The 23754-nt window shown below is 44.1% G+C and overlaps 3 protein-coding genes across 16 annotated transcripts in view; 2 read left to right on the top strand and 1 right to left on the bottom strand.

Annotated features, from left to right (window-relative positions):
* The window catches only part of ME1 (malic enzyme 1), a 252153-nt gene extending 247259 nt beyond the window's left edge, over nt 1-4894 (top strand). For all 3 annotated transcript variants that reach the window (XM_070559076.1, XM_070559077.1, XM_070559074.1), the window contains 2 exons: nt 573-671; nt 4374-4894. In XM_070559076.1, the coding sequence (XP_070415177.1) occupies nt 573-671; nt 4374-4544 (270 nt within the window). In that variant the 3' untranslated portion in view covers nt 4545-4894. The remainder of the gene's footprint in view (nt 1-572; nt 672-4373) is intronic.
* A 1079-nt stretch (nt 4895-5973) lies between these two features.
* Nucleotides 5974-23754, top strand: part of PGM3 (phosphoglucomutase 3) — a 36396-nt gene continuing 18615 nt past the window's right edge. For 2 of the 11 annotated variants that reach the window (XM_070559083.1, XM_070559082.1), the window contains exons 1-4: nt 19262-19314; nt 21104-21309; nt 21871-22059; nt 22986-23166. In XM_070559083.1, coding sequence (XP_070415184.1) covers nt 22038-22059; nt 22986-23166 — 203 coding nt within the window. In that variant the 5' untranslated portion in view covers nt 19262-19314; nt 21104-21309; nt 21871-22037. Of the gene's footprint in view, nt 6282-19073; nt 19315-21103; nt 21310-21870; nt 22060-22981; nt 23167-23754 lie in introns of those variants that run through there. The other 9 variants (XM_070559081.1, XM_070559078.1, XM_070559089.1 and 6 more) reach the window with 7 other exon arrangements.
* RWDD2A (RWD domain containing 2A) lies at nt 15969-19206 on the bottom strand. 2 transcript variants are annotated; one of them, XM_070559092.1, is made up of 3 exons: nt 19078-19206; nt 17870-18272; nt 15969-16887 (listed from the first exon to the last, which is right to left on the bottom strand). In XM_070559092.1, exons 2-3 carry the CDS (start codon nt 18068-18070, stop codon nt 16210-16212), a joined length of 879 nt encoding a protein of 292 aa, XP_070415193.1. In that variant the 5' UTR covers nt 18071-18272; nt 19078-19206; the 3' UTR covers nt 15969-16209. The 2 variants fall into 2 exon arrangements, with proteins under 2 accessions (XP_070415193.1, XP_070415194.1); XM_070559093.1 differs by having other exon boundaries at nt 18872-19125.

Raw genomic sequence — 23754 nt, 5'->3', positions numbered from 1 at the left:
TTTACAATATCTGTAAATCAAACCAACATGCTGTACACCTTAAACTTACACAGTGATGTACGTCACTTGTTTATCAATACCACTAGAAAAAGGAAATGAAAACCCTACTTGCAATGTGACTCTGAAATGGCTTTCTCAGCCTCCTGCCCTGCCTCCTGCGCAGGAGCCTGTGAGCTGGGTGGAACGGCATCACCAGCCTGGCACGCCTTCCCTCCTCTCCATTCGGGATCCTTCTCCATCACTTCTGCCATCCCCCTCTTCCTTCCCTACTCCTCTTTCCCTGTTCCTCCAGTGTATCAAATGAGAGAGCTGCCAGCATTTCATGGTACAGTAGAAAAGGAACTGGATTAAGAGGAAACCTGGATTCTGTCCCCATCTTTTTCACTAATTGTGTGACCCCAGCGTTCACCAAACCTCTCTGGGCTCGGTTTCTCCATTGATAAGAGGAGACATGAAAGTGGATGGTCACATTAATGTGATCGGCTTCTGTAGGTGACTGCTCCCTGAGGGATCCTCATAACCACCCATTGTACTGTGTGAAGCATAAACATTTTTGTCTTTCTCTTTTTAAGGTTATAGCTCAGCAGGTGTCAGATAAGCACTTGGAAGAGGGCCGGCTTTATCCTCCTTTGAACACCATCAGAGATGTTTCTCTGAAAATCGCAGAAAAGGTAAAACCACTCTTTTTCAAACCTCATTATTTTTCCTTCCTTCTGCTGCTAAGTATGCATTTTTAGGTATTAATAATCCACTTCCTTGAAATATCTGTATCAACTTATTATGTCGGAAGTTAGAGAAATGAGGCCTGGTGCCTCAGCAGAGCTTTGGAAATCTGTTAGCTCCTTAGGAATGGAACAATTGGGTTGAATCATTCATTTCCCTGTCATGCTTTTTCTCTCTCATAATCTACATAATTCCTTAGGGTTTCCTTTCAGCTGGGTTTCTTCCACATCACCTCTTTTTAGTTAGTGCTTTCCATATCACACTTGTGATAGTGGCCAAAATATCACAGGTATAGTAGAGTGACATGTAGACCTTGAACCACCTGCCTCGTCCCTGTCTCCATGATGTACAGCATCCTAAAGATCACAGTTGAAGATGCTGCAGGAGGCAAAACAACGAGGGCGAAGAACTCCAAGCTGTTGGGGTGGCAGATGAGCTGTTGAAGGAATTAGCCGAGAAAAACCTAAAGGCAGGGAAATTTTCTGTAACTAAGGTGAGAGAGAGATGGACTTTTTGGCAATATAGTTGTATTAGTTTGCTAGGGCTGACGTAACAAAATACCACAGACTGGGGGGCTTAAGCTGCGGACGTTTATTTTCTCACAGTTCTGGGTGCTAGAAACCTAAGATTAAAGGGTCATCAGGTCTGCTTTCTTCCAGGGCGTCTCTCCTTGGCTTGTGGATGGCCACTTTCTCACTCTCTCCCCAAGTGGTCTTTCCTCTGTGCGTGCACTTCCCTGGTGTCTCTGTGAGTGTCCAAATTTATGCTTCTTATGAGAACACGAACCAGCTTGGGTTAGGGCCCACCTGATCAGCCTCATTTTAACTTAATTACCTCTTTAAAGGCCCGGTCTCCAAACACAGTCACACTCTGGGGCACTGGGAGTTGAGGCTTCAACAGTTTTGGCGTGATACAGGTCAGCCCATAAAAGTAGTTATACATTTAAAGCAGGGTTTCTCAACCTCAGTGCTGTGCACATTTTGGCCGGATAACTCTTTGTTGTGAGGGCTGTCCTGGGCATTGTAGGATGTTTAGCAGCATCCCTGACCTTTATCCATTAGATGCCAGGAGCCTCTGCACAGTTGTGACAACCAAAAATGTCCCCAGACATTGCCAAGTGTCCTCTCAGAGACAAAATTGTTCCTGGTTGAAAATCAAAGCTATTAGCAAGTTTATCAAAACAACACCATTTAGGATTTATATGTCATTATTTATCTTGTTGGTTGATGGTAGATGCTTCAAAAACCAAATAATACTTCAAAAAAAGACTTTAGATAATGTTTGATTATTTATGAAAGAGTATGCTTGTATTTTCTCCTAATTTGTATCTACTAGTTTGTAATTAGTTTGAATTATTAATGCACTGAATAGCACATTATCATCTTAAGTTCATTTTGAAGATTTAAAGAAAAAGGAGTTAGCATATGATTAGAGAAAGTAAGAGAGCAGGACAGCAGGGGAGCGCAGAAGACTCAGATATTACACTTAAAATAATGAAAGAATGCTGAGTGCATAGACAGAAACCAGGAAATCAGGACAAAGAATCTACTTCAGGGAGGAAGATGATTTAAGTGGACTGCACGTTTGAGGTATCAATGGCGCATTCAAATGCACCATCTACGATGTAAATGGAAGTGACCGAAACTTAGGGCTAGATATAAAGATGTGGAAATCGTCTGTGTGCGTCAAGAGGTGAAGCTCCAGGAGTGGTTGGGAGTACCAGGAGAACAAGTGTAGAAAGGAAGGAAACTGACGATAGAACATCGTTTATTATTCTGTCTAGAAGACAGAAGAAAGAAGCCAGTCAGGAAGGGACGTGATCAGGATTTTAAGAAGAGACTAAGAAGTAAGCAGCATGTCAGGAATGAGAAAGGAGACAATTTCAGGATGGGGTGGAAGTTGTGATTAATAGAACCAAATCCCAGTGAGAAAAACAGGTGAAGTCTTTTATTTAGTACTTAGGAAGTTATCAGAAACTTTTACAAAAGCAATTTCAGTAGTACAAGAGTTAAGAAGTCCAGGGAGAGTTAGGAAAGCAACACAATGTACTCCACTCTTCCCGGGAGCGTGGCATTGACAAGAAGGAGAGGGTGGAGATTTCATTGAGAGAGAGGATTATGCACGTCGTGTGTCCTGGGAGCAGAATGAGGAATGAACTTCCACATCGCCCGTGTCAGGGAAGAAGCAACACGTTGTATTATAAAAGTGATCGAGCCATTGCAATCAGGCCCAGGATCTTTTTGGGGTGATGGAAATATTCTGGAACTGGATGTGCTAACAGTTGCACAACTCTGTAAATTTACAAAAATAATTAAATTGTATACTTAAAATTGTTGAATTTTGTGGTCAGTGAATTATTCCTCAAAAAAAGCTGTTAAAAAATAGTAATACATTATAAGCAGTATGGAAAATAGAGGCGAGGAAAATACCTGATACTCTTGTTTCACAGTGTGATTATCATTTTGACTGTTTGCTTTCGGTCTTTGTTTTTGTTTGCTTTCTTTTCTAACATCATTATAATAATGTATAATAGTACATCATGCTTTTGTTTCCTGCTTTTTTCATAAACATTTCTCCATAATATGGCACAGTCTTTATAACCGTACTTTTTCATAAATGCGTAATTTTACATTGAGAATAGAAACTCAATCATTCTAATATTCTTCAAAAGCAGTATTATCCAGATAAGTCTCTCATACAAATAGCTCTTCAGTGATTGCTTTTTTAAAACTGGAGTGAATTCAAGAGCACTTCTGGAGTGATTAATTTTGACAAGAGGGAGAATTCATTTTTCTTCAAGAAAATAGGAAAAGAGAGAATGTTTGACGATATAGAGGAGATAGTCTGAGCTGATGAAAAGGGAATTGAGACCATTTTCTCTGATTAGTTGGAATTTTCTTACTAGAGTGCGGAGCCTCAAATGGAGGTGACAGGGGAAAGTTTAACATTGGCTTGTGGGAACTATGAGGGAAAGATTTTTTTTTTTTTTTAAACAAGGATAAAAGCATAATGTGCAGCCACAGTGGCCCAAGTAAGGTTAGGAAAAGTGTGGCATCGCAGGAGACAGCCATGAACAGAGAAAGCTGGCACTGAGGGTTTTCCAGACCAGGGCTAGGATGCTGAGTGGGATGCAAAGAAATGGAGACGAGACTGTGTGATACTGGCCAGAGCCGTGAGCCTGCCGCTGGGGTCCCACTGATGAGGCAAGCAGGTCAGGAGACCCTGGGATAAACAGGGATTTTTAGGAGGCTGTGGTCAGAACAGGCATCGTTGAAACTACAAGGTATCCAAGTTCAAACTTCACAGGAATATTAAGGTGTTTAGTTCAAGTTAACTATCAGTGAAGTCATTTCAAGATTTTTGCCACTGGCTTATCTGAGAAATCCTGTTATGAAGACATCTGAATAAATCTCTACAAGTCCCTCTTTCCTTTGTTGCTGATATCAAATTCTCCTCTTCCTGTATGATCTACAATTGCATTTTCATTTTATATCTTCTTTGTGTATGAGTGCTTTTATTATAATACAACTTTATTTTTTTGGAAATAGACAAGATGTAAATTATGAATTAATTTTTTGAAACAGATAAAAACTTCTGTGTGCTCACCATCATCTCAATTTATTGAAATAATATTCTTTTCTTATTTCTAGATTGTGAAAGATGCATACCAAGAAAGGACAGCCACAGTTTATCCTGAGCCCCCAAACAAGGAAGCATTTGTCCGCTCGCAGATGTATAGCGCTGATTATGACCAGATTCTTCCTGATTGCTATTCTTGGCCTGAAGAGGCCCAGAAAATACAGACCAAACTTGACCAGTAGCATAATAGCTGACATTTCTTAACTCCATAAGGAGATCTTGAAGTCTTTCATAATTTTTAAAGACTGGAATCTTTTATAATGATTCATAATATACTAGACTAGGATAATTTTACTTTAACAATCTAAAGATTTATGGAAAAATATTAATATACTTCAGGGTGAACTTCTCAGTAGACAATTTTGCTTCATTTACTTTCTGGTTATTTATGGTTTCTATCTTAATTATTTTGCCCAAGTTCTATTTAAAAGCTACTTGTACCAACTACTGAGAAACTTGTTGTTTTTCTATGAAACTAATGGGAAGACCAAAATTAGTAATAAATTGATATGATCAACATTAAAACCCCTAATTCTTTTGTTGTCTGTTTTGTTAAAAGTCTACTTTTTAAAAATAAAGATAGAAATGAAATTAGGCATAGATGAACTTTTGCTAGAAATGGAAACAACGCTTTGTTGCCTAGAGAAAAATAACTTCTCAGGTATTTTCAATCAAATCCTAGATTATATTTGTTCCTTTTGTGCAACTGAGTTCTAACATTTCTAAGAAAGATCATTGCTGTTCCAATGCCTTGTGCAGCTATAGATTTTACTGTTCGTTCACCATTGTTACATCTCTTATCACTTTGGTCCTCAGTCATAAATCCCTTCTAAAAGCGCCTTTCTTTCCCCCTGGCGGGCTGTCATATCCTTCAGCTCCATTCTTTGGGGCCAGGCCTTTGTGGACCGCAGCCCTGTTGTGAGGTTGGTGCCTTCAGTTCGGCACATCCTGAGCAGTGGGCAGGGCTGAGAGGAGAGTAGGTGAGCTCCTGGAGAAAGGGCTGCCTGCAGGGTTGACCTCTTGAGGCAAAGATCCACAGAGACAGCAGCAAGAGCGTGGTTCCCAGACAAGCTGGGTTCCCACTCGAGGGACTGCCCTAATGCCCCCTTGATCGGCTCAGGTCATTAAGAGCTCACTGTGTTACGATAAACTCACTCGCCTCCGAATTTTGAAAAAGTTTTGTAACCACTTCCTCAATTTCCAAAATTATCTTTACATCAGATATTAAAATGTTCTAACTACCATTAGTAGTTACAGCCCTGAAATTAGTATTAATTTCAAATTTTTCTTTAGAAATTAATAATTGAATCACTGGAACCAATTTTAAATTCTTAAGCTCAGATGCGATAACATTTGCTGTTTATTTGGAGAATTATTTGGAGAATTTTCTATTTTTGCAATAATGCTTTTTCAAAAGTATAAGAAGATGTTCAAGATAAACTATACTGTAAAACGATTTTATTGACAGTTGAGGGTTCCACAAATTGTTTCTGGTGTGAGTAGAAGGGGTGGGGCTATTTCTGAAGGTAACATTTAGTCAAGGCTTTCCTCAAGATAGTTATTTCGAAAAGACCCAGAACACCTATTTCTTATCTGTTTCCATGTTGTCTTGTAGCTCTAACTAAACGTATTTACCTGTGCAAAGTTTTTTAAAGCATAGAAAAAGTAAATGAATAAGATTATGAAATAATTGTCTTTTTTCTCTTAAAATATCATTACATTTTAAAATGATAATGCTGGGTCTTCTTATCATATGACAGAGTATTATGAATTTAAAAAATATTCTGATATCTAATTGCAGGATGAGCTTCATGCATTTAATACATGTGTAGTCATATTTGCTGTATACTATGATGAATGAACCACTTCTTCGTCCTCAGAGAAAGATAATGAAACAAGACTGGATGATTACTTACTGGGTATCATATGTTCTATATACATTATCTTATTTATTGTAGTCCCAACAATTCCCTTGTGAAGTAGATGTTTTTTTCCCTGAGGAAGATTAGCCCTGAGCTAACATCTGTTTCCAATCTTCCTCATTTTTTTCTTGAGGAAGATTAGCCCTGAGCTAACATCTGTGCCAGTCTTCTTCCACTTTATATGTGGGTCACTGCCACAGCATGGCTGATGAGTGGTGTAGGTCCATGCCTGGGATCTGAACCTACGAACCCAGACCACCGAAGCAGAGTACACAGAACTTAACCACTACGCCGTGGGGACAGCCCCTGAAGTAGATATTTTAAGTGACTTGCCAAGTCCACAGAGCTAATAAGTGAAGGAAGTGGGCTCTAAATCCATTTATCTTTCTTCATAGTCTATTCTCTTCTCACAAGAGTACCATCTGGAACAGCAATCTCCAATAGAAAAAAAAGTGAGCCATATATGTAGTTTCTAGTGGCCTCATAAAAAGAAGAAATGAGTGGAATTCATATTAATAATGTATTTTATTTAAACCAACATATCCAGAATATTGTCATTGCAACATGTAATCAATATAAAAATTATTAATGAGATACTTTGTCTTATTTGTTCATACTAAGCCTCCAGAATCCAGATATTTGCATATCCATATCATGAGAACATATAGAACAATGGAATAGAACAGGAAGCCCACAGACAGACCCCCTGAGTAGGTGAGTTACGGAGGTAGGACAAAAATCAACAGATAAAGAATAGAGGGTTAGTAAGAGGATTGGGAACACTGGCCTACCACATGGAGAAAACGAAACTGCAATCCTACCTCATACTCTATAGGAAGGTAACTTCAGATGGATTAAAGACATAAATATGAATGGCAAAAATATAATTAATAAAAATTAATGTAGCAAAATATCTTTGGGACCTCAAAAACACAAACATGAGGGAAAAAAAATCGATGGAATGTGTAATCTAAGGTCCTGGCTGATAAATGGCTGCTGCCACAAAAGCATGTAAAGGGTGAAGAAATCCAGGACTTGGGGATAGGATGGTTGCTTCTCCAGAGATGGATTCGTAAAGAGAGAGATCATTTAGGCTCAAAGGCTTAAGCTTTCAGCTCACAGCACGGCATAAAAACTAGAAAAATGCCTGTGTTTTTTGCTAAAAGGATCTCTTCTCTCTTACTGCTGTAAGGCTGAAATAACTGAAAACCAAGGCCATACTTGATGCTGCTGGCTGCCCAGCCATGCCAGGAGCTGCCTCCACAGCCTCCCCAGGCCTCTTAGGTAAAAGTTAAGAGTGTTGACCAGGAAGCTGTAGGACCTTGATTTGAGGTGGGATCTGTGGCAAGGGGGATTTGGAGGACTTGTGATACCTAAAACTGGAGTGAACAGTAGCTCAGGTTTGAGTACTGAGTCCTGTGTCCCAGGAAACCCCTCAACCACAGGCAACCAGAACAGTTGACAGGTCCGCCCTTGCTAAGCAAAGCAGCAGCTCTTCCTGTCTGACGAGGTTGTTACTGCCTGGCTCCAGGGTCCTCTAATGACCTCGCTCAGTTCACCTCCTGCTCCGCCCACATCGCTTCTCGTTATCTCCATACACATACGGTCAGATTCCAGCATGGAGAGGGGCTGTGGTGGACACAATTGAAAAGGCAAACCCAGGAGAAGACTCTCACCAAAAGACGTCTAGACTTGGCTCATTTATATTGGCAAATCCTGAGGAAGAACGTATGGGATTCTGAAGGTGTAGTACTGAGGGGGGAGGTGGTAATTTCGGATTGGGTAGAATTGACTGATAGGGGTGCACTCCCCACAGAGCCTGGTTCAGTGTGCTGCCATGAGCCGCTGAAAGTGGTTCCACTTGTTGGTTCTGTGAGTTGACTGAAATGTAGACTTAATAATGGGCCACATTAAAGGAAATTGAGAACGCAAGCATTCCTTGAATTTGTATAAAGGAATTCAAAGATTTACAAAGATGAGGATATTGCAGTGGATTTGCTATGTGCAACCTGACCTCTTCATCCGAATGCTCCCCTAAGTCTCCCAAGAGGACATGTCAGTGACCCTCTCCTAAGGCCTTGAGAAGTGCCTTGGTGAAGGGAATAGCAGCATCCACGAAAGGCAGTTTTTTAAATTGAGGTATGTGTTATATCAGTTTTAGGTGTACAATGTCATGATTCGATCTATGCATACATTGCAAAACGATCACCACAAGTCTAATTGACATCCGCTACCATGCGTGGTTACAAAAACTTTTTTTCCTTGTGATGAGAAATTTTAAGATTTACTCTCTTAACAACTTTCCTGTATACAATACAGTATTATCATAGTCACCACGCTGTACATTACATCCCCATGACTAATTTCATAACTGGGAATCGTACCTTTTGACCCTTCACCCATTTTGCCCACCCCTAACCCCCTGCCTCTGGCAACTACCAATCTGTTCTCTGTACAGGTTTGGTTTTTTTCTTTTTTTTAGATTCCACATATAAGTGAGATCATATGGTATTTGTCTTTCTCTGTCTGACTTATTTCATGAAGCATAATGTCCCCAAGGTCCATCCATGTGTTACAGAGTCAAGATTTCATTCTTTATGGCTAAGTATATTCCATATACCTGTATAAGATTCCATTGTGTGTGTGTGTATATATATATATATCTCATATTTTATTTATCCATTTATTCATCAGTGGACACTTAGGTTGTTCCATGTCTTAGCAAATGTAAACAATGCTGCAGTGAACAGGGGCGCATATATCTTTTTGAATTAGTGTTTTCATTTTCTTTGGATAAATACCCAAAAGTGGAATTGTTGGATCTTATGGCAGTTCTATTTTTAATGTTTTGAGGAACCTCCATTAATGTTTTCCATAGTGGTGGCACCAATTTATATTCCCACTAACAGTGCACAAGGGTTCTGTTTTCTCCACACCCTCACCAACACTTGTTATTTCTTGTCTTTTTGATAATAACCATTCTAACAGGTGTGAGGTGATATCTCATTGTGGTTTTGATTTTCATTTCCCTGATGATTAGTGATGTTGAGCATCTTTTCATGTACCTGTTGACCATTTGTATTTCTTCTTTGGAAAAATGTCTATTCACGTCCTTTGCTCTTTGTTTTGTGAGGAAGATTGGCCCTGAGCTAACATCTACTGCCAGTCTTCTTTTTTTTTTCTTTGCTTGAGGAAGATTAACCCTGAGCTAACATCTGTGCCAATCTTCCTCTATTTTGTATGTGGGATGCCGCCATAGCATGGCTTGATGAGCAGTGTGGTGTGTAGGTCTGTGCCTGGGATCCAAACCTGTGAACCCCAGGCCTCTGAAGCAGAGCACATGAACGTAACCACTACACCATTAGGCTGGCCCCACCTCTGTGCATTTTTTAATCAGATTGTTTGCTCTTTTGCTTGATGTGTATGAGTTCTTTATATATTTTGGATATTAACGCTTTATCAGATATATGATTTGCAAATATTTTCTCCCATTCAGTAGGTTGCCTTTTCATTTTGTTGATGGTTTCCTTTGCTGTGCAGAAGTTTTTTAGTTTGATACAGTCCCACTTTTTAATTTTTACTTTTGTCGCCTTTGCTTTTGGTGTCAAATCCACAAAAGATTATCACCAAGACTGATGTCATAGAGCTTTCCACCTGTGTTTTCTTTTAAGAGTTTTATGGTTTCAGGTCTTTAATTCGATTCTTTAATCCATTTTGAGTTAATTTTTGTGTATGGTATAAGATAGTGGTCCAGTTTCCTTCTTTTGCATGTGGCTGTCCAGTTTTCCCAACATAATTTATTACCTATTCACTCAGTTTATTAACTGTTCTTTCCCCATTGTATATTCTTGCCTCTTTTGTCGTAAATTAATTGACCCTATATGTGTGGGTTTATTATGGGCTTTTGATTCTGTTCCATTGATCTAGTGTCTGTTTTTATGTAAACGCACTGTTTTGCTTACTATAGCTCTGCCATTGAGTTTGAAATCAGGGAATATGATGCCTCTAGCTTTGTTCTTTCTCAAGATTGTTTTGGCTATTTGGGGTCTTCTATGGTTCCACACAAGTTTTAGGATTGCATATTCAATTTCTGTGAAAAATGCAATTGGAATGTTGATGGGGATTACATTGAATCTGTAGATTGCTTTGGGTAGTAGGGACATTTTAACTATATTACTTCTTCCAATCCATGAGCACAGAATAGCTTTCCATTTATTTGTGTGTTCAAAATCTTTCATTAACCTCTTATAGTTTTCAGTGTACAGGTCTTTCACCCCCTTGGTTGAATTTATTCCTAGGTATTTTATTCTTTTTGATGCAGTTGTAGAGGGAATTGTTTTCTTAATTCCTCTTTCTGATAGCTCATTATTAGTGTATACATGTGCAGCAGATTTTTTTATATTGATTTTGTATCCTGCCACTTTACTGAATTTATTAGTTCTAACAGTTTTTTGGTGGACTCTGTATGGTTTTCTATATATGATATCATGTCATCTGCAAACAGGGACAATCTTACTTCTTCCTTTCCAATTTGGATGCCCTTTCTTTCTTTTTCTTGCCCTAACTGCTCTGGCTAGGACTGCCACTACCATGTCAAATAAAAATGGTGAGAGTGGGCTTCCTTGTCTTGTTCCTGATTTAAGAGGAAAAGCTTTCAGCTTTCACCATTGAGTATGATGTTAGCTGTGGGCTTGTCATGTATGGCCTTCACTATATTAGGGTACATTCCCTCTATACCAACTTTGTTGAGAATTTTTTTTATCGTAAATGAATGTTGAATTTTGACAAATGCTTTTCTTGTATGTATTGAGATGATCATATGATTTTTATCCTTCATTTTGTTAATGTGGTGTATCACACTGATTGATTTTCTGATGTTGAACCATCCTTGCATCCCTGGAGTAAATACCACTTGATCGTGGTGTATGATCCTTTTCATGTATTGTTGAATTTTGTTTGCTAATCTTTTGTTGAGGACATGAAAAGGGTTTTAATGACTCTTCTCCATAGGCTGGGGAGGCTTGTGGGAAATGCTGTGGTTAAAATGGGCTCCCTATTTCAATGAAGATGTCGGAATCTTGGTGTTGATAGAGCCTTAATAGCAGCACTTTACAACTGGAGACAAGGTGGAGGCAGTTATCATGATAGGAAGCAGGTCCAGTGTAATCAGAATAGTGTGGCCTGCAGAAATCCTTGTTGGTGGCCAGTAGATCACAGGGTCCCAGGGCTTGAAATGATGTTTAAAAATTTAAGTAGGACTGCATAGGTCTTGACCAAGAAAAATGGATGCCAGTGTATACAATTGATAGAGCCACACTAGTGTATATCAGCTGAATATCAGCTAGGTTTAGGACCAAAAATGTGGGCAACTCAGGTCAGGCCTACTGGATATGCATAACGATATCAGCAGAAAAGCCTGACTAGAGGCAGGCCCTCACCCAGTTGCCGTGCATAGATATGAATGAAAGACCTCTCTGGTGAAGAACTCTGTAATGTCATAAACGTGCTTCTAAATCTCCCTTTGAGGCTCTATTTACTAGGATAACAATGCATTGAAACCACTAGGGCTTTCGGAAATCATCTGGCAACAGCTCTGAACAAACAAATTTCTGGGATCTCTGAAACCAGTGCATCTATGGGGCAAAGTGTATGCTATGGAATCAGTCCATCCTCTAGTTATTTTCCCAATAAAGAGTTAGAATTGATTTTTTCATCTATGGCAATATCCGCACATGGGATCCCTGATGCATAAAGGATTATTCTGGTAGGAAGTACCAAATGATTCACAAAGGTAAGTGCTGATGTGGATTAAGGCTACCCCAGGGAGAGAAGCCCAAGGTGACCTGGTCTACATGCCGAACTATATGACCCGGTGGATTTTTATGGTATGAATTAGGGCTGCCCCAGGGAGAGAAGCCCAGGGCATCCTCACCTACATTCCAATCTATATGACCAGATTTGTATCTAAAGTTATACGACCGCACAATAACCAGACCCCATCTGCACTGAAATCATTTAATGACTTTTTACATCATCTTTTCTTTTTCCAGTAAAAATAAGTCACGTACCTATGCCTTATAAATTTAGCCCTAACCCTCAACTCGGGGCAGCAGCAGGAGCTCTGATGCCCATGGGTCCTGTCCCCATGCAGCAGCGGCAGTAGCTCTTCACTGCCCATGGGTCCTGTCCCCATGCTATTCCGTACTATTCTCTAAATAAAAGAGCACCACTGCTAGACCTTGAGTGTCCAAGAAATCTTTCTTTCGACTCTTCCGCTCACCGTCCCCACAACAAGTGCCACCATCAAAAGCTTTAAAAGAAGCAGAGGTGTGATTCTTATCACACCTCGACCTCACCTGACCTTTGGTATGTACAGGAGACAGATGGGTCCATTAACTTAATCAGATGGTGTTTCCCACTGCAGCTGCTGTCACACAAGTTCTCTTTCTTGGAGCAAATCAGTAGGTAGCTACGAGTTTGGCCAATGCTGTTTTCTTTCTCCTTTATCCCAGTAGGCAGAGGGCACCTGAAGCAGCTTGTGCTATCAGTAAGCAATATTACAGATTGTCTTTTTTCAGTGTTCTACTAACTCTGACTCTGTGCCTGAATATAAATCTTCATACCAGACCTTGATCATCTCACCGTTGTACAGGGCATAATGCTGTTAACACTCTGATAATGAGATGCTGAGAAGACCTGGAGCAAAGAGGGTAGAAAGTAAATCCCAGGAAAGCACAAGAGCCTGCCATCTCAGCCAGGTTTGTGGAGGTGCAGTGTGTATGCTGGAACGTCCCCTTCCTACTGAAGAATAAATTGTGTACTCCGTCCCACCTACGACTAAGGAGGACGGTCGGTGTTTGGTGGGCTTCTTTGAATTTTGTGTCTGCTGCTCAAACCCATTTATGGGTTGATGCAAATGCTTCTGGCTTTCACTGGGCTCAGAACAATGAAAGCCGCTCCAGCTGCTCCAGGCTGCAGTGAAAGCAGCTCCACCAAGTAGACTGATGAGGGGGATCCAGCGGGCTCAGGGTTTTGAGGCAAATCAGGATTCTGTATAAAACCAGGATTTTTGAGCAAACAATGCCCTCTTCAGAAAGGACGTATTCTTTCAACTTACTACTGGGCTACTTGAGGTAAAAGCAAATGAAATAAAATTGTCTTGTTCAAAAGGGTTCTGTGAAGACCTCAGACAGGCTCCCTTGGTCTTTTCGAGTTCTCGTAAGGGATGGATGGCACGTAAGCAGTCACATATGGAAACTCAAGTTCACAGGCAACATATTTCTGCTTTCATATAGGGGGTGTTTTAGAGGTCCTTGTGTTATGATCTGTCAGCTCATCTGGCCCACTCCTCATCCACTATGCCTTAACCCAAGCAGACCAATAAGGAATGAAATGCAAAGAACATGGTTGAAGACATTCTGATTTCATTCAGTAACCTTTAAACAGACACTGTAACATTTATAATGAACATTGTTTCCAAATAACCATTTAAAAAATATAATGTATACAGTATCAGGACACTTAAGTTACAAGCCACAGAGACTGATTCTGACTTCCAAAAAAATAAAGGCAGATGTTGGGAAGCTCAGTGGGGTGTTGAGCAACCAAGCATTCAGTGCCGGAGGGCAAGGGCGGCACTGTGGGTTTCAGCAGCAAGAGCTCAAAACCCTCTCCGGGAGGCTGCCAGAGGGCCGCTGGATTCCAATCCCTCCTCCTCCCAAACCAGGCGGAGGAAGGGCAGCTCCCCCAGGAAGAGTGTGTGTGTGTGTGTGTGTGTGTGTGTGTCTGTGTGTGTGTGTGTGTGTGTAGCGGGGCGGTGCTGCCGCAGGCTGGCCGGACAAAGCCTGCAGCCTGCTGTCCATATAAAGCGGAGCTGCGAATGATCGTCTACGCATATTTGTTTCTATGAAACCTACTCTTCTCCCATAATTAATAACTATTGTTAGTGCTTCTGTTAGGAAAAAGTATTGCCACATGCTCACATTGGGCCTGTAAAAGTAGGATCTGAAAAACTATCATCAGAAATAGGACCAGAGGGCATGAGGAGGTCACAAACTAGAATTTCTTCCCTTCGAGTGATGTAAATAATCCATTTTTTGTTCCATATTTTAGTTCTTTAGGTTTATCTTTGTCACACTTTCGCTAATTCAGTTACAGAGAACTCCTCCGTGAGTGGCGCAGGCCCACATTAGGTGGACGGCACACTTGATCGTCTCATTTCAAAGAAGAAAAGTTAATGGAGTTACATCTGTTTGGGGCCTCCAACCTTGCGAATGCTAATTACACTCGCCAATGGTCATGCGCAGATTATGTGGGGAACCGGCTCCTCTACCGTGCTGTTTTCAGTCCTGGTAAAGACTGGGAAATGAGGCTTGGGCAACGTGAGTCCTATTTCTTCCTTTATACAGGTAGAGGGCGAGGCCCCAGCTTGAGTCTCAGCCGGGCCAAGGCTTGGATTAAGATAAGATCTGGGTGAGGTGGCAAGGCAGGCCCAAGAAGAGCCCGGGCTTGAAGGCCTGCATCGTGTCCTGAAAGGAAACTCATTCTGAGCTAAGAAGAGTGCGGGCAGGACAGAGGGGACCCAGCTCCCAGCCCTCACGGTCAGGAGTCAGCTCAGCGTAGGGCCTGCTGTTCCTGTGTGTCCTCGCCCTAGCCCAGGGACACGTGTCTGCATCCTGGACACAGAGTCAAACCAGAATGTACTGATTCATCAAGAATTCTGTAAGCTCCCCCGGCACAGCGGCAATGCTTAGCATCTAACAGAATGTAGCACAAAATGGGGAGTGAGGCAGTCCCCTGGTGTTCCTAAATCTTAGCACCCAGCCTTGGCACCCTGAGGGGACCAGGACATCAGTGGGGTGCTGAGACCCAGGGGAATGAAATGCTCCCTGGGAAAGGGCAGTAGTAGCTACAGAGAGTCAGCGGAAAGCAGAGAAGCAGCTCATGACATCCCTCAACACAGGTGAACCTCCCAGAAATTCTTGGGGAGGGGTAAACACTTGGTCATGAAAAGGTCTGGGAAGAGCTACTTAAATAAGGGCTTTTATCATTAAAATAAACCTCATTTGGAAAAAGGCTAGTGAAGCCAGTGGAGCTTGGAATTTTCAGAAGAGACAGCAGTGACTTATCACCAAAACGTGGAGCTGATTTTCCCCCCAGGTGGTGGCGCAGAGCCGCCTCTCAGCACTCTTGCCCTAGGCAGCGGGGCGCGCTGGCACGGGACAGAGGCTGTCGGGCCGCAGGACCTGTGCAACGCTGTCTTCTTCGTGAATGAGAACGGAACTAAGAATATTGGTATCCTTAGCCTCAGTGTCATTAATCAACTGATGTAACAGCCAAAGGCCCCAGAGCATTATGTGCCATCGTCATTACTCTTGAGACTTCGTTCCTATGGTTCCTCTGCCACTACAGTTAGGATCTAGTTTTACTAAAGGAAAAAACTTACAAGAGGGGGTTTAATTTAAACTGAGAAATGCAGTGAACATGAGCACTCTCTTTGTTCTTATTTTACATGATGTAGACTTCATCTCCAACAATGAAGGAAAGACAATGTGGGGTGCCACCTGGGTGCCAGCATCATGAGAGGGAGAGGTGTTACTCACATTTCTGAGTTCAGAGCCGCAATTCGACTACTGACATTAACCACAGGCTTGGGACTCCTCTTTAATCAAAGCAGCTTCACGGTGAAATTGACTGTTTTTTTATTAATTTACACTTAAATAATTCTCAACACAAGAAGATAGAGACAGCATGACAATTGCACTGTTATAAAGTTAAAAGGCCTGTGTGTTTCATTACCAGGTGAAATTTCTGGAGCTCGGTTTCTCACAGAGGATGCTGAACATCCACTAGCTCTTTTATTTTGGTCTTAATAACAAAAATACTGACTTAGCGACATTACAAGCATAAGCCTCTTAACAGCTTCCTAGGAGTCTGAACTTTTGCTTTCAATACCAAATAGTATCTGGAAAACATGCTCACTTTTGTGTTTTCTGAGAAATTCTAAAAACTGACCCAGGTTCATGTGGTAGTCATTCCTTAACCCATAGTCCCCATGGGCCTCAAGGAGTAATTCTTCAAAAGAATGGAAAAGGCGCAGGTCCTCCCCATTTCCCTCTGTCTCCATGCTCTCGGCATGCTTGCAGGAAATGTGTTTCCAGTTGGGATACCTGATGGTATGCCAGAACTCCTCACAGTGCTCTTTGAAGCCCTCCACACAGATTATACCAGGCTTTCCTGTCATGCAAAATCCAGTCACATCTAACCTTTTCCCAACATCCAAAATCTTCTTCCTTAGGTCCTGCTGATATATATGGTGACTGTAGATCCACATTCGGAGGAACGTGTTCTTGACTGGCTTTGCTTGTGCAGATGGTTCATAGGCAAGCTTTCTGTTCAGGAAATATGGGGCACTGTTGTCCTGTAACCACTGGATTGCCGCACAGACACAGAGCTCACCTGGATCAAAAGTCTCAATGTAAGAAGTGAGACCTTTGTTGAGAAGGAGCTGCTGTTGTCTGTCGAGTTCAGAGGAGCGTCCAAACAGCTGCAGTGCTGCACAGGGGTAGCCGTGAGGCATGCTCACTTGCAAATCAATTTTCACCTTAGAATGAAAACCAAATAGAGTTAAGTACCATAACATCACATAAGCTAGGGTATCAATGGCAACTGCATGATTTTGGTAAATGTAAGAGTTATTGCTACTAAATGTCAGCTACGGGCCAGACACTGTAGTAGGTATTTTACATACACTATTCCTTCCAATTACCCACTTTACTGAGCACTTACAATGTACCAGGTACCCTATGCTGGAATAAAGAAGTGAAGAAGCTAGACACTATTCTGCCCTTCATGAAGTCCAGAGCCTAGTGAAGGAGATGATAGTGAACAAATTACACATGGCAAGTATTTAATTTCAATGGTAAGAGGCACTGCCATGAAAAGCATAGGGACCCTCTACAACGAATAACCAAGAGAGACTGAATCCAGTCTGGGGAACTAGGAAGTCTCTGAAGGACGACAACTGAAGGATGAGTTGGGGATAGCTGGAAGAGGGGTTCTCAAACAATTCGGCCACTGTTACCTATGCTGTGCTAATGCTGCTGGAGATGAATGGATCAGAAAATGAAGGTAAATTCATTTTTAGTATGCAGATTTTCCATCCGTATTTGCGTTCTGTGTCATAGTGTCACCAAAGAAACAGTCATTCACTCCTTAAAAGGCAATTTTGCTAAAGGTAATATTTAGATTTGTGAAAATCATGATACATGGACAAGACAGTCCATACCACAGCAGCGGGATGGGTAAAAAACTGTACGAGCGAACAGAACAATAATGATAGTATAAAACTGCAAGATGTTTTTAATAAAAACACTAGGCAGATTGGTTAAAAAGGTGCACATTTTACATAAAATTCAGGATATTTATTGAAGACAATTTACAGGGCACCCATATTTGCTTTCAAACAAGTAAAGGAAATATGCATCTGGAATCTTCTCTGCTTCCCGGACAGGAAGCTCATGTTCCAAGAGTTTCCAGTAAGAACCGGGCACCTCGCAACAATTAAAACAACTCAGGGCGCTTACCTTGGGCTCCTCAATCTGCAGTGTAATCACAAATTCAATTTTTGGTGGCAGCGCCTCCCTTGTGCCCTCCAAGTATCTCTTAATATTGGTCAGGGCATTCACATCTTCCAGTTTTACTTCTCCTTGGTTAGGAAACATAGAAAACAGCATTTCCATCTCCAGCAGCTGAAGCTGAAGGCATTCTTTCATTGAAGCGGACATGCTGCCTCGAAATCAACCTGCCAGGAAAACTGGAAAGGCCAGGGGCACTGGGTTTGTCACTGTCGGCGGCGTCCAACGAATTTCTCGCAGGTCCCTGCAGGTCCCTTTCGGTGGAAGCGGTTTTGCAGGAGCGCGAGGCACCGAGAGCTAGGGGCACAAGCCGGGACACTCACGCTTCTCCTCCATCTCCTGACCCCCAAATCTAGAATGAACAATATCCCCCAAGATGCTTCGTTAAAATGCAGACTCCCAGGGCCGCCCCCACCCTACACCCCCGCTTCCCATCTAGATCCAGGAATCCGGACTTGCAACAAGTGTCCCGAATCACTCCGTGGCAGGTGGCTGGCAAACCACACCCGCAGGCGCTCTGCAAGCCTGAACCCTGGGACAGGCAGGGGCCCGGGGGCCGAGTCCCGCCGGGTCTCAGGCTGGGGTGGGGGCCCGCAGTGCCGGCGGGCGGAGCTCCGGGGTCTCGAGGCCTGGCCTTCCCAGCGCCAGTTGCCGCCCCTCAGCCCCAGCGCCAAGGACCCCTCCCGCGTGGGCCTTGCGCCTGTCCCGGGAGCCACACCGGCCCGGGGCGCCAGCCTGGCCGTTCCGGACGGCTCGGCTGCACCCCGCCTCTGCCCCGAGGGGCGCAGGCTGAGCGGGGTCTTTCAGGTGAACCAATGAAAGGACGCTCAGCGCGAGCTGGGAGGGGGCGTGTGGAGGCAGCGGCGGCCCGGGACGCTTCCCGGAGTCAAAGGTTTGGGAGCCGAACCTCGAGAATGGAGAGGGGGACGAGGGCAGGCGGGGGGCGCTCACCGCGGCCGAGGCCACCTTGATAGAGGCCCCGAGCGGGGGCTGGTCCCTCCCTCCCCGGGACCGCTAGGAACCCGGCTTCCCAGGGTTCCCGAGGGGGGGCCTGCCACCCTGAGTCCCGAATTTGGAGGCGGGGCTGTGTAGCTGCCGGTCGCAGCACGGACGGCCCACGACCTCGGCCCGCTCCCCCGGCCAGCGCGGGGGCTCACCCTTTCCGGTCGCTCAGTGGGTACAGCCCCGAGCCCGCCCGCAGCCGCAGCCGCATCCGCAGTTCCGCCGCCGCGAGCGGCGCGAGCCCGGCGAGGGGCGGGGCCAGCGGACCCTCCCCCGCCGTGATTGGCCGGGGGGCGTGGCGCCGGGCCGGAAGCCACGCAGGGCCACGTCTGCGGGTCCGAGAGCGCAGTCCCAGGCCAGGCGCCGCCGCAAGGCAGCTGCTGCGCCGGGAGGTGAGCGGGCCCCGGGGCTGGGCGGCGGGCGGCTCGGGCCAGGCTGCAGGGCTGCGGCCGCCCCGCGGGCTGGCGGCCTGGCCCACGGCCGCGACGGCACTCCCTCCCGCCGCTGCGCCTCGGCAGCGGACGTGGGGCCGGCCGAGGGTCTCGCGCCGGGCGGTCGAGTCCCCGGCCTGGGCGGGGGCCTGGGGGCGAGAGCCGGGAAACGTGCGGCGGTCAGCGGGCTGGGAGGAGAGGGCAGCGAACCGGCTGTTGAAGACTGAATGGAGGGAGGGGGGCGACTCGTAACTTACTTAGAGTGGACGCTGTTTGGATCTGGAAATAATAATAATAAAAGCATTCGCATACTCATTGAAAGTAGTTTTAGGACCTAAAACGCATTAAAGGGTGGGAGCATGTTATCTTAGCTTTTTTTCTTTTAAAGAAGACTTTCTGAATTTAGCAGGACTGGTTTACGCCCTTATGAATAATCATGATGCATTACTGACTGGTCAGTTAATAAAATGTGTTCATGCTTGTGAAAGAGATTTGATCGCTTTGGACCGAAATAAATTAGCTTGCTGAATGCCAGCTTTTTCCACCTGGCTGAGAGCGACCATTTTTCACCATTTCCTTTAACTTCTGTCATTGAAGCAATGAAGGACAATAAAGAAAAGAAGATAGTGGGGCTAGTAGCTGTGGGACTGCTGCTCATCTCTGGGCTAATTGGGAATGGGACTGACCCGGGAAGTGAATAGTACATACAACTAAGTTGGCAACCCCAAGTTCTGCTGAAAATGGACTATCCCAGAGAGGGAAGTGCTGCTAGAGGGCCAAGGGCTGATGTTTGTTTTTTTGAATTAAAGGTAAAAGGAAGATGTTGCTAGTTTCAGAGCTTAATTAAGAAGGGGGTCCTGATTGCTCTGAAAATGGAAAAATCCCGAAGCCAGCCCGTGGCTCATGGGTTAAGTGGGCACATTCTGCTTCGGCCGCCCGGGGTTCTCTGGTTCCGATCCCGGGCGTGGACATGGCACCGCTTGGCAAAAGCCATGCTGTGGTAGGCATCCCACATATAAAGCAGAGGAAAATGGGCACGGATGTTAGCTCAGGGCCAGTCTTCCTCAGCAAAAAGAGGAGGATTGGCAGCAGATGTTAGCTCAGGGCTAATCTTCCTCAAAAAAAAAAAAAAAAAGGAAAAGTAAAAAAGAAAAATCCCTTGCAGAGTGTGTTAGGAGGTCCGGGCAGTCTTGGAGAGGAGGCTGTTGTCCTTTGTTTGCCTTTGGGAATATGTCTCTGTAGCCTGGGAGGAATAGCAAAAGAACCACACAGATTTCCCAGATATTTTGGATTCCTAGCCCAGTCGATTGAGAATATGATCTGAGGCCTCAGTCAGTCACCAGCTACCCATGTAAATTTAGGTTATTTAACTGAGCCCCAGGCTTAAGTGCTCCCATTTGTAAAATGAGGTGATCTTTGATCTCAGGAGCCTCTGAATCTGGGTGTAGAATCTTCATTTTAGTTGCGAGCGGACCATTTTCAGTTCGCCCTGGGTCCAGGAATAGCCCTGGAGCCAAAATGGGAGATGAGTTGGGGACACTCGGATTTTGGGCCTGAGTCTGCCCTGGAGCGGACAGTACAAGTGGGGCAGGATCTTCTGGGACCCATTCTGCCACTCTCTCTCAAACGTGCCGTTCTTTGGGGGGGGTTCAGAATGAGGCCAACCTATTAGTTTGGGGTGGCAGTTTTTGAAGCAAATGTCCTTGAAAGGTTTCTTATTATGCCTGAAAAATATTGCTTAATTTTGTAGACATGGATCCAGAGGCTGTTAGAAAATACTCAGCATTGCACGCCAAGCCCGATGGACTCGTTCTCCAATACGGGACTGCTGGATTTCGCACGAAAGCAGAACGTCTGGACCATGTCATGTTTCGCATGGGATTATTAGCTGTCCTGAGGTCTAAACAGACAAAGTCGACCATAGGAGTCATGGTAACAGCGTCGCATAACCCTGAGGTAACGCCCTCAGTGCTCCGATAAGGCAGCTTTATTTACCATCCCAGACCGTCGTGTCTGAGCAGTTTGACCCAAAGTACAAATTCTGATTCTAGGACTGTGCTTTCTCGTGGTTAGGTGCCTTTGGATTTGCAATGACTTTTTCTTAATGAGTGGTCATTTAGGTCATGACTCTTTAGAGGGTGTGGAGAGAATGAAATGAGGCTGTCATTTTTTGGAGACTGTCCATATTAGAGAAATAACAGAATGTCCTTCCAAGTTGGTAGTTTTGAGACAGCGTCAGTAATAAGAAGCGTTGCCTCTGTTGATTGAGCAGAGATGGAGATTGGAGGCAGAGTTGGGGAAAGGGCAAACTTTTGAAACGATAGCACATTTTGAAAATTTTCAGACAAGTTTTCTGTAGCTAGGAGTAGTTTCCTGGTATGAATGAACAGCCAAACAAGTGGCTTCAGGGATCCAAAAGTGAGCTTTGGGCAGGATATTGACGACCATCATAGTGTTCGTGACAATTAAGTTTTTAATCAAGGTATTCCTTTTTTTTTTCCCTTTTTCTCCCCAAAGCCCCCCTGTACATAGTTGTATATTCTTAGTTGTGGGTCCTTCTAGTTGTGGCATGTGGGACGCTGCCTCACCGTGGCTTGATGAGTGGTACCTGTCCGTGCCCAGGATTCGAACTGACGAAACACTGGGCTGCCTGCAGCGGAGCGCCCTAACTTAACCACTCGGCCATGGTTAAGGCCGGCCTCCAAGGTATTCCTTTTGACGTAGTTTAGCTGTTTCATTCTGTACCGCCCGTGGCTCACTACTCCGTGGTTTGGAAACGATGCTTCTGTGTGGTTACTAGGGTGTGAGATTTTTGCCTTTGTAGGTAAATCAGCAGCAAGGTAAAGCTGTGAGGTCGGTGAAGGATTGTACCTCCTCTTCCCCCTGAACAGGAGAACAGTCCCTGTCTGGCTTCTGACCAGGGAGTGCTGTCACTGTGTCAGTGTCCACATCGCTGTGACTGGTCCATGACTTGTTGGCAGAACCCCACATTTATTGCTAGTTCCAGAACCACTGCTTAAAACAATCCTGAGCTGTTTCCTTCAGTTGACATTCACTCTGAATGACACTCTTTCTTTCCATAAACATGAGCAGAACAAAATTAGGGGTCAGTTTTCAGCTTCTTTGCCACCTGCTGGTTGACACACTGGCTGTGTGTTCTTAGAGTCCAGAGTCCCAGCGACAAGGATCTCTAGGTGCCCTCCATCTGCTCCATTGTCCCCTTGTCAGTTAATGGATGGCGATTGCACAGATGACAGCCTTTTAACAAAGCTGCTGTCGCATAGCCGCTGTTGGGTTTAAGCGTCAGATAGACTTGATGTTTTAATATCAGCAGTGACACTGATTAGCTGTATGAACATAGGCACAGTACCTGCTCTGAATCTCCGTTTTCTCAAAGTTAGACTGGAGTGATGAGATTGTCGCTTACATTGGCTCGTGTGTCCTGAGGATTTTCCGAGGTCATGTATCCCAAACACCTTGTCTCTGGTGCCTGGCATGCAGTAGTGGTCGCCAGTGGAGCTGTTCAACCAGCACTGTCTTCTTTAGGGGGAAAAACAACTTGAGTTTACTTCCTCAGCTCGCCCTCATGGGTATGCACAGATGGCTTATTGTTGGTTTTTCTTTTAAGGAAGACAATGGTGTAAAATTGGTCGATCCTTTGGGTGAAATGTTGGCACCATCCTGGGAGGAACATGCTACCTGTTTGGCAAACGCTGAGGAACGAGATGTGTGGAGGGTGTTGATGGACATCAGCGAGAAGGCAGCCGTGAACCTGCAGCAAGAGGCCTTCGTAGTGATTGGCAGAGACACCAGGTGACCGTCAGAGTTATGGTGGAAGCGGCGTTGGGGACTCAGTCTAGATGATGGCAGCGGTTTTGGTCCCCTCTTGACAAAGCGGAAGAATTGAGTGGACATGCCCCGGCCTGTTTAGTAGGATGCAGGAGCCCAGTCACTCCTGCAGCTTGGGTTTGGGTGTCCACACCCCAACTCTAACCTCGCGATAGGATTTGAGCAGCTTACGGAACCCTTTGCAGCTTCCGTTTGCTCATCTCGAAACTGTTGATGATAAGGCCTAGCAAGGGTTTTTGTGAGGATTGCATGAACTAATGTATACAAAATACCTATTTCCTGGCACAAGAGAAGCACTAAAAAGTGTCTCCTATTCCCTTACTTCTATAGGTTTACTTTTCCTGTATACAGTGAGAACACGTGATTTTAACTCCTTATTTTTAGAGATTTACTTTATAATCTGTGTTATTGTTGGTTCATATAGTTAATATTTTCCTATGCTGGAGTTCACTGGAAACATTAACAGTCGGTGTCATTTCTACATATTTGTCTTATTTGTCACCTTTTGCTTTCCTTTACAAAAAGATATTTTTTTAAAAGATATAAAAAAGG

The sequence above is a fragment of the Equus przewalskii genome, chromosome 9 (genome assembly GCF_037783145.1).
Source record: "Equus przewalskii isolate Varuska chromosome 9, EquPr2, whole genome shotgun sequence".
NCBI classification, from domain to species: Eukaryota; Metazoa; Chordata; class Mammalia; order Perissodactyla; family Equidae; genus Equus; species Equus przewalskii.
The sequence above is the reverse complement of the archived record's forward strand: the minus strand, read 5'-3'. Positions and strand labels throughout refer to the sequence as shown.

Bases quoted from the DNA above. Each gene is read 5' to 3' on its own strand.
- RWDD2A (XM_070559092.1), bottom strand. From the start codon at position 18,070: ATGTCCGCTTCAATGAAAGAATGCCTTCAGCTTCAGCTGCTGGAGATG. The intron at 16,888-17,869 runs GTAAGCGCCCTG...TTTCATTCTAAG, and splicing joins TGCAGATTGAGGAGCCCAAG to GTGAAAATTGATTTGCAAGT.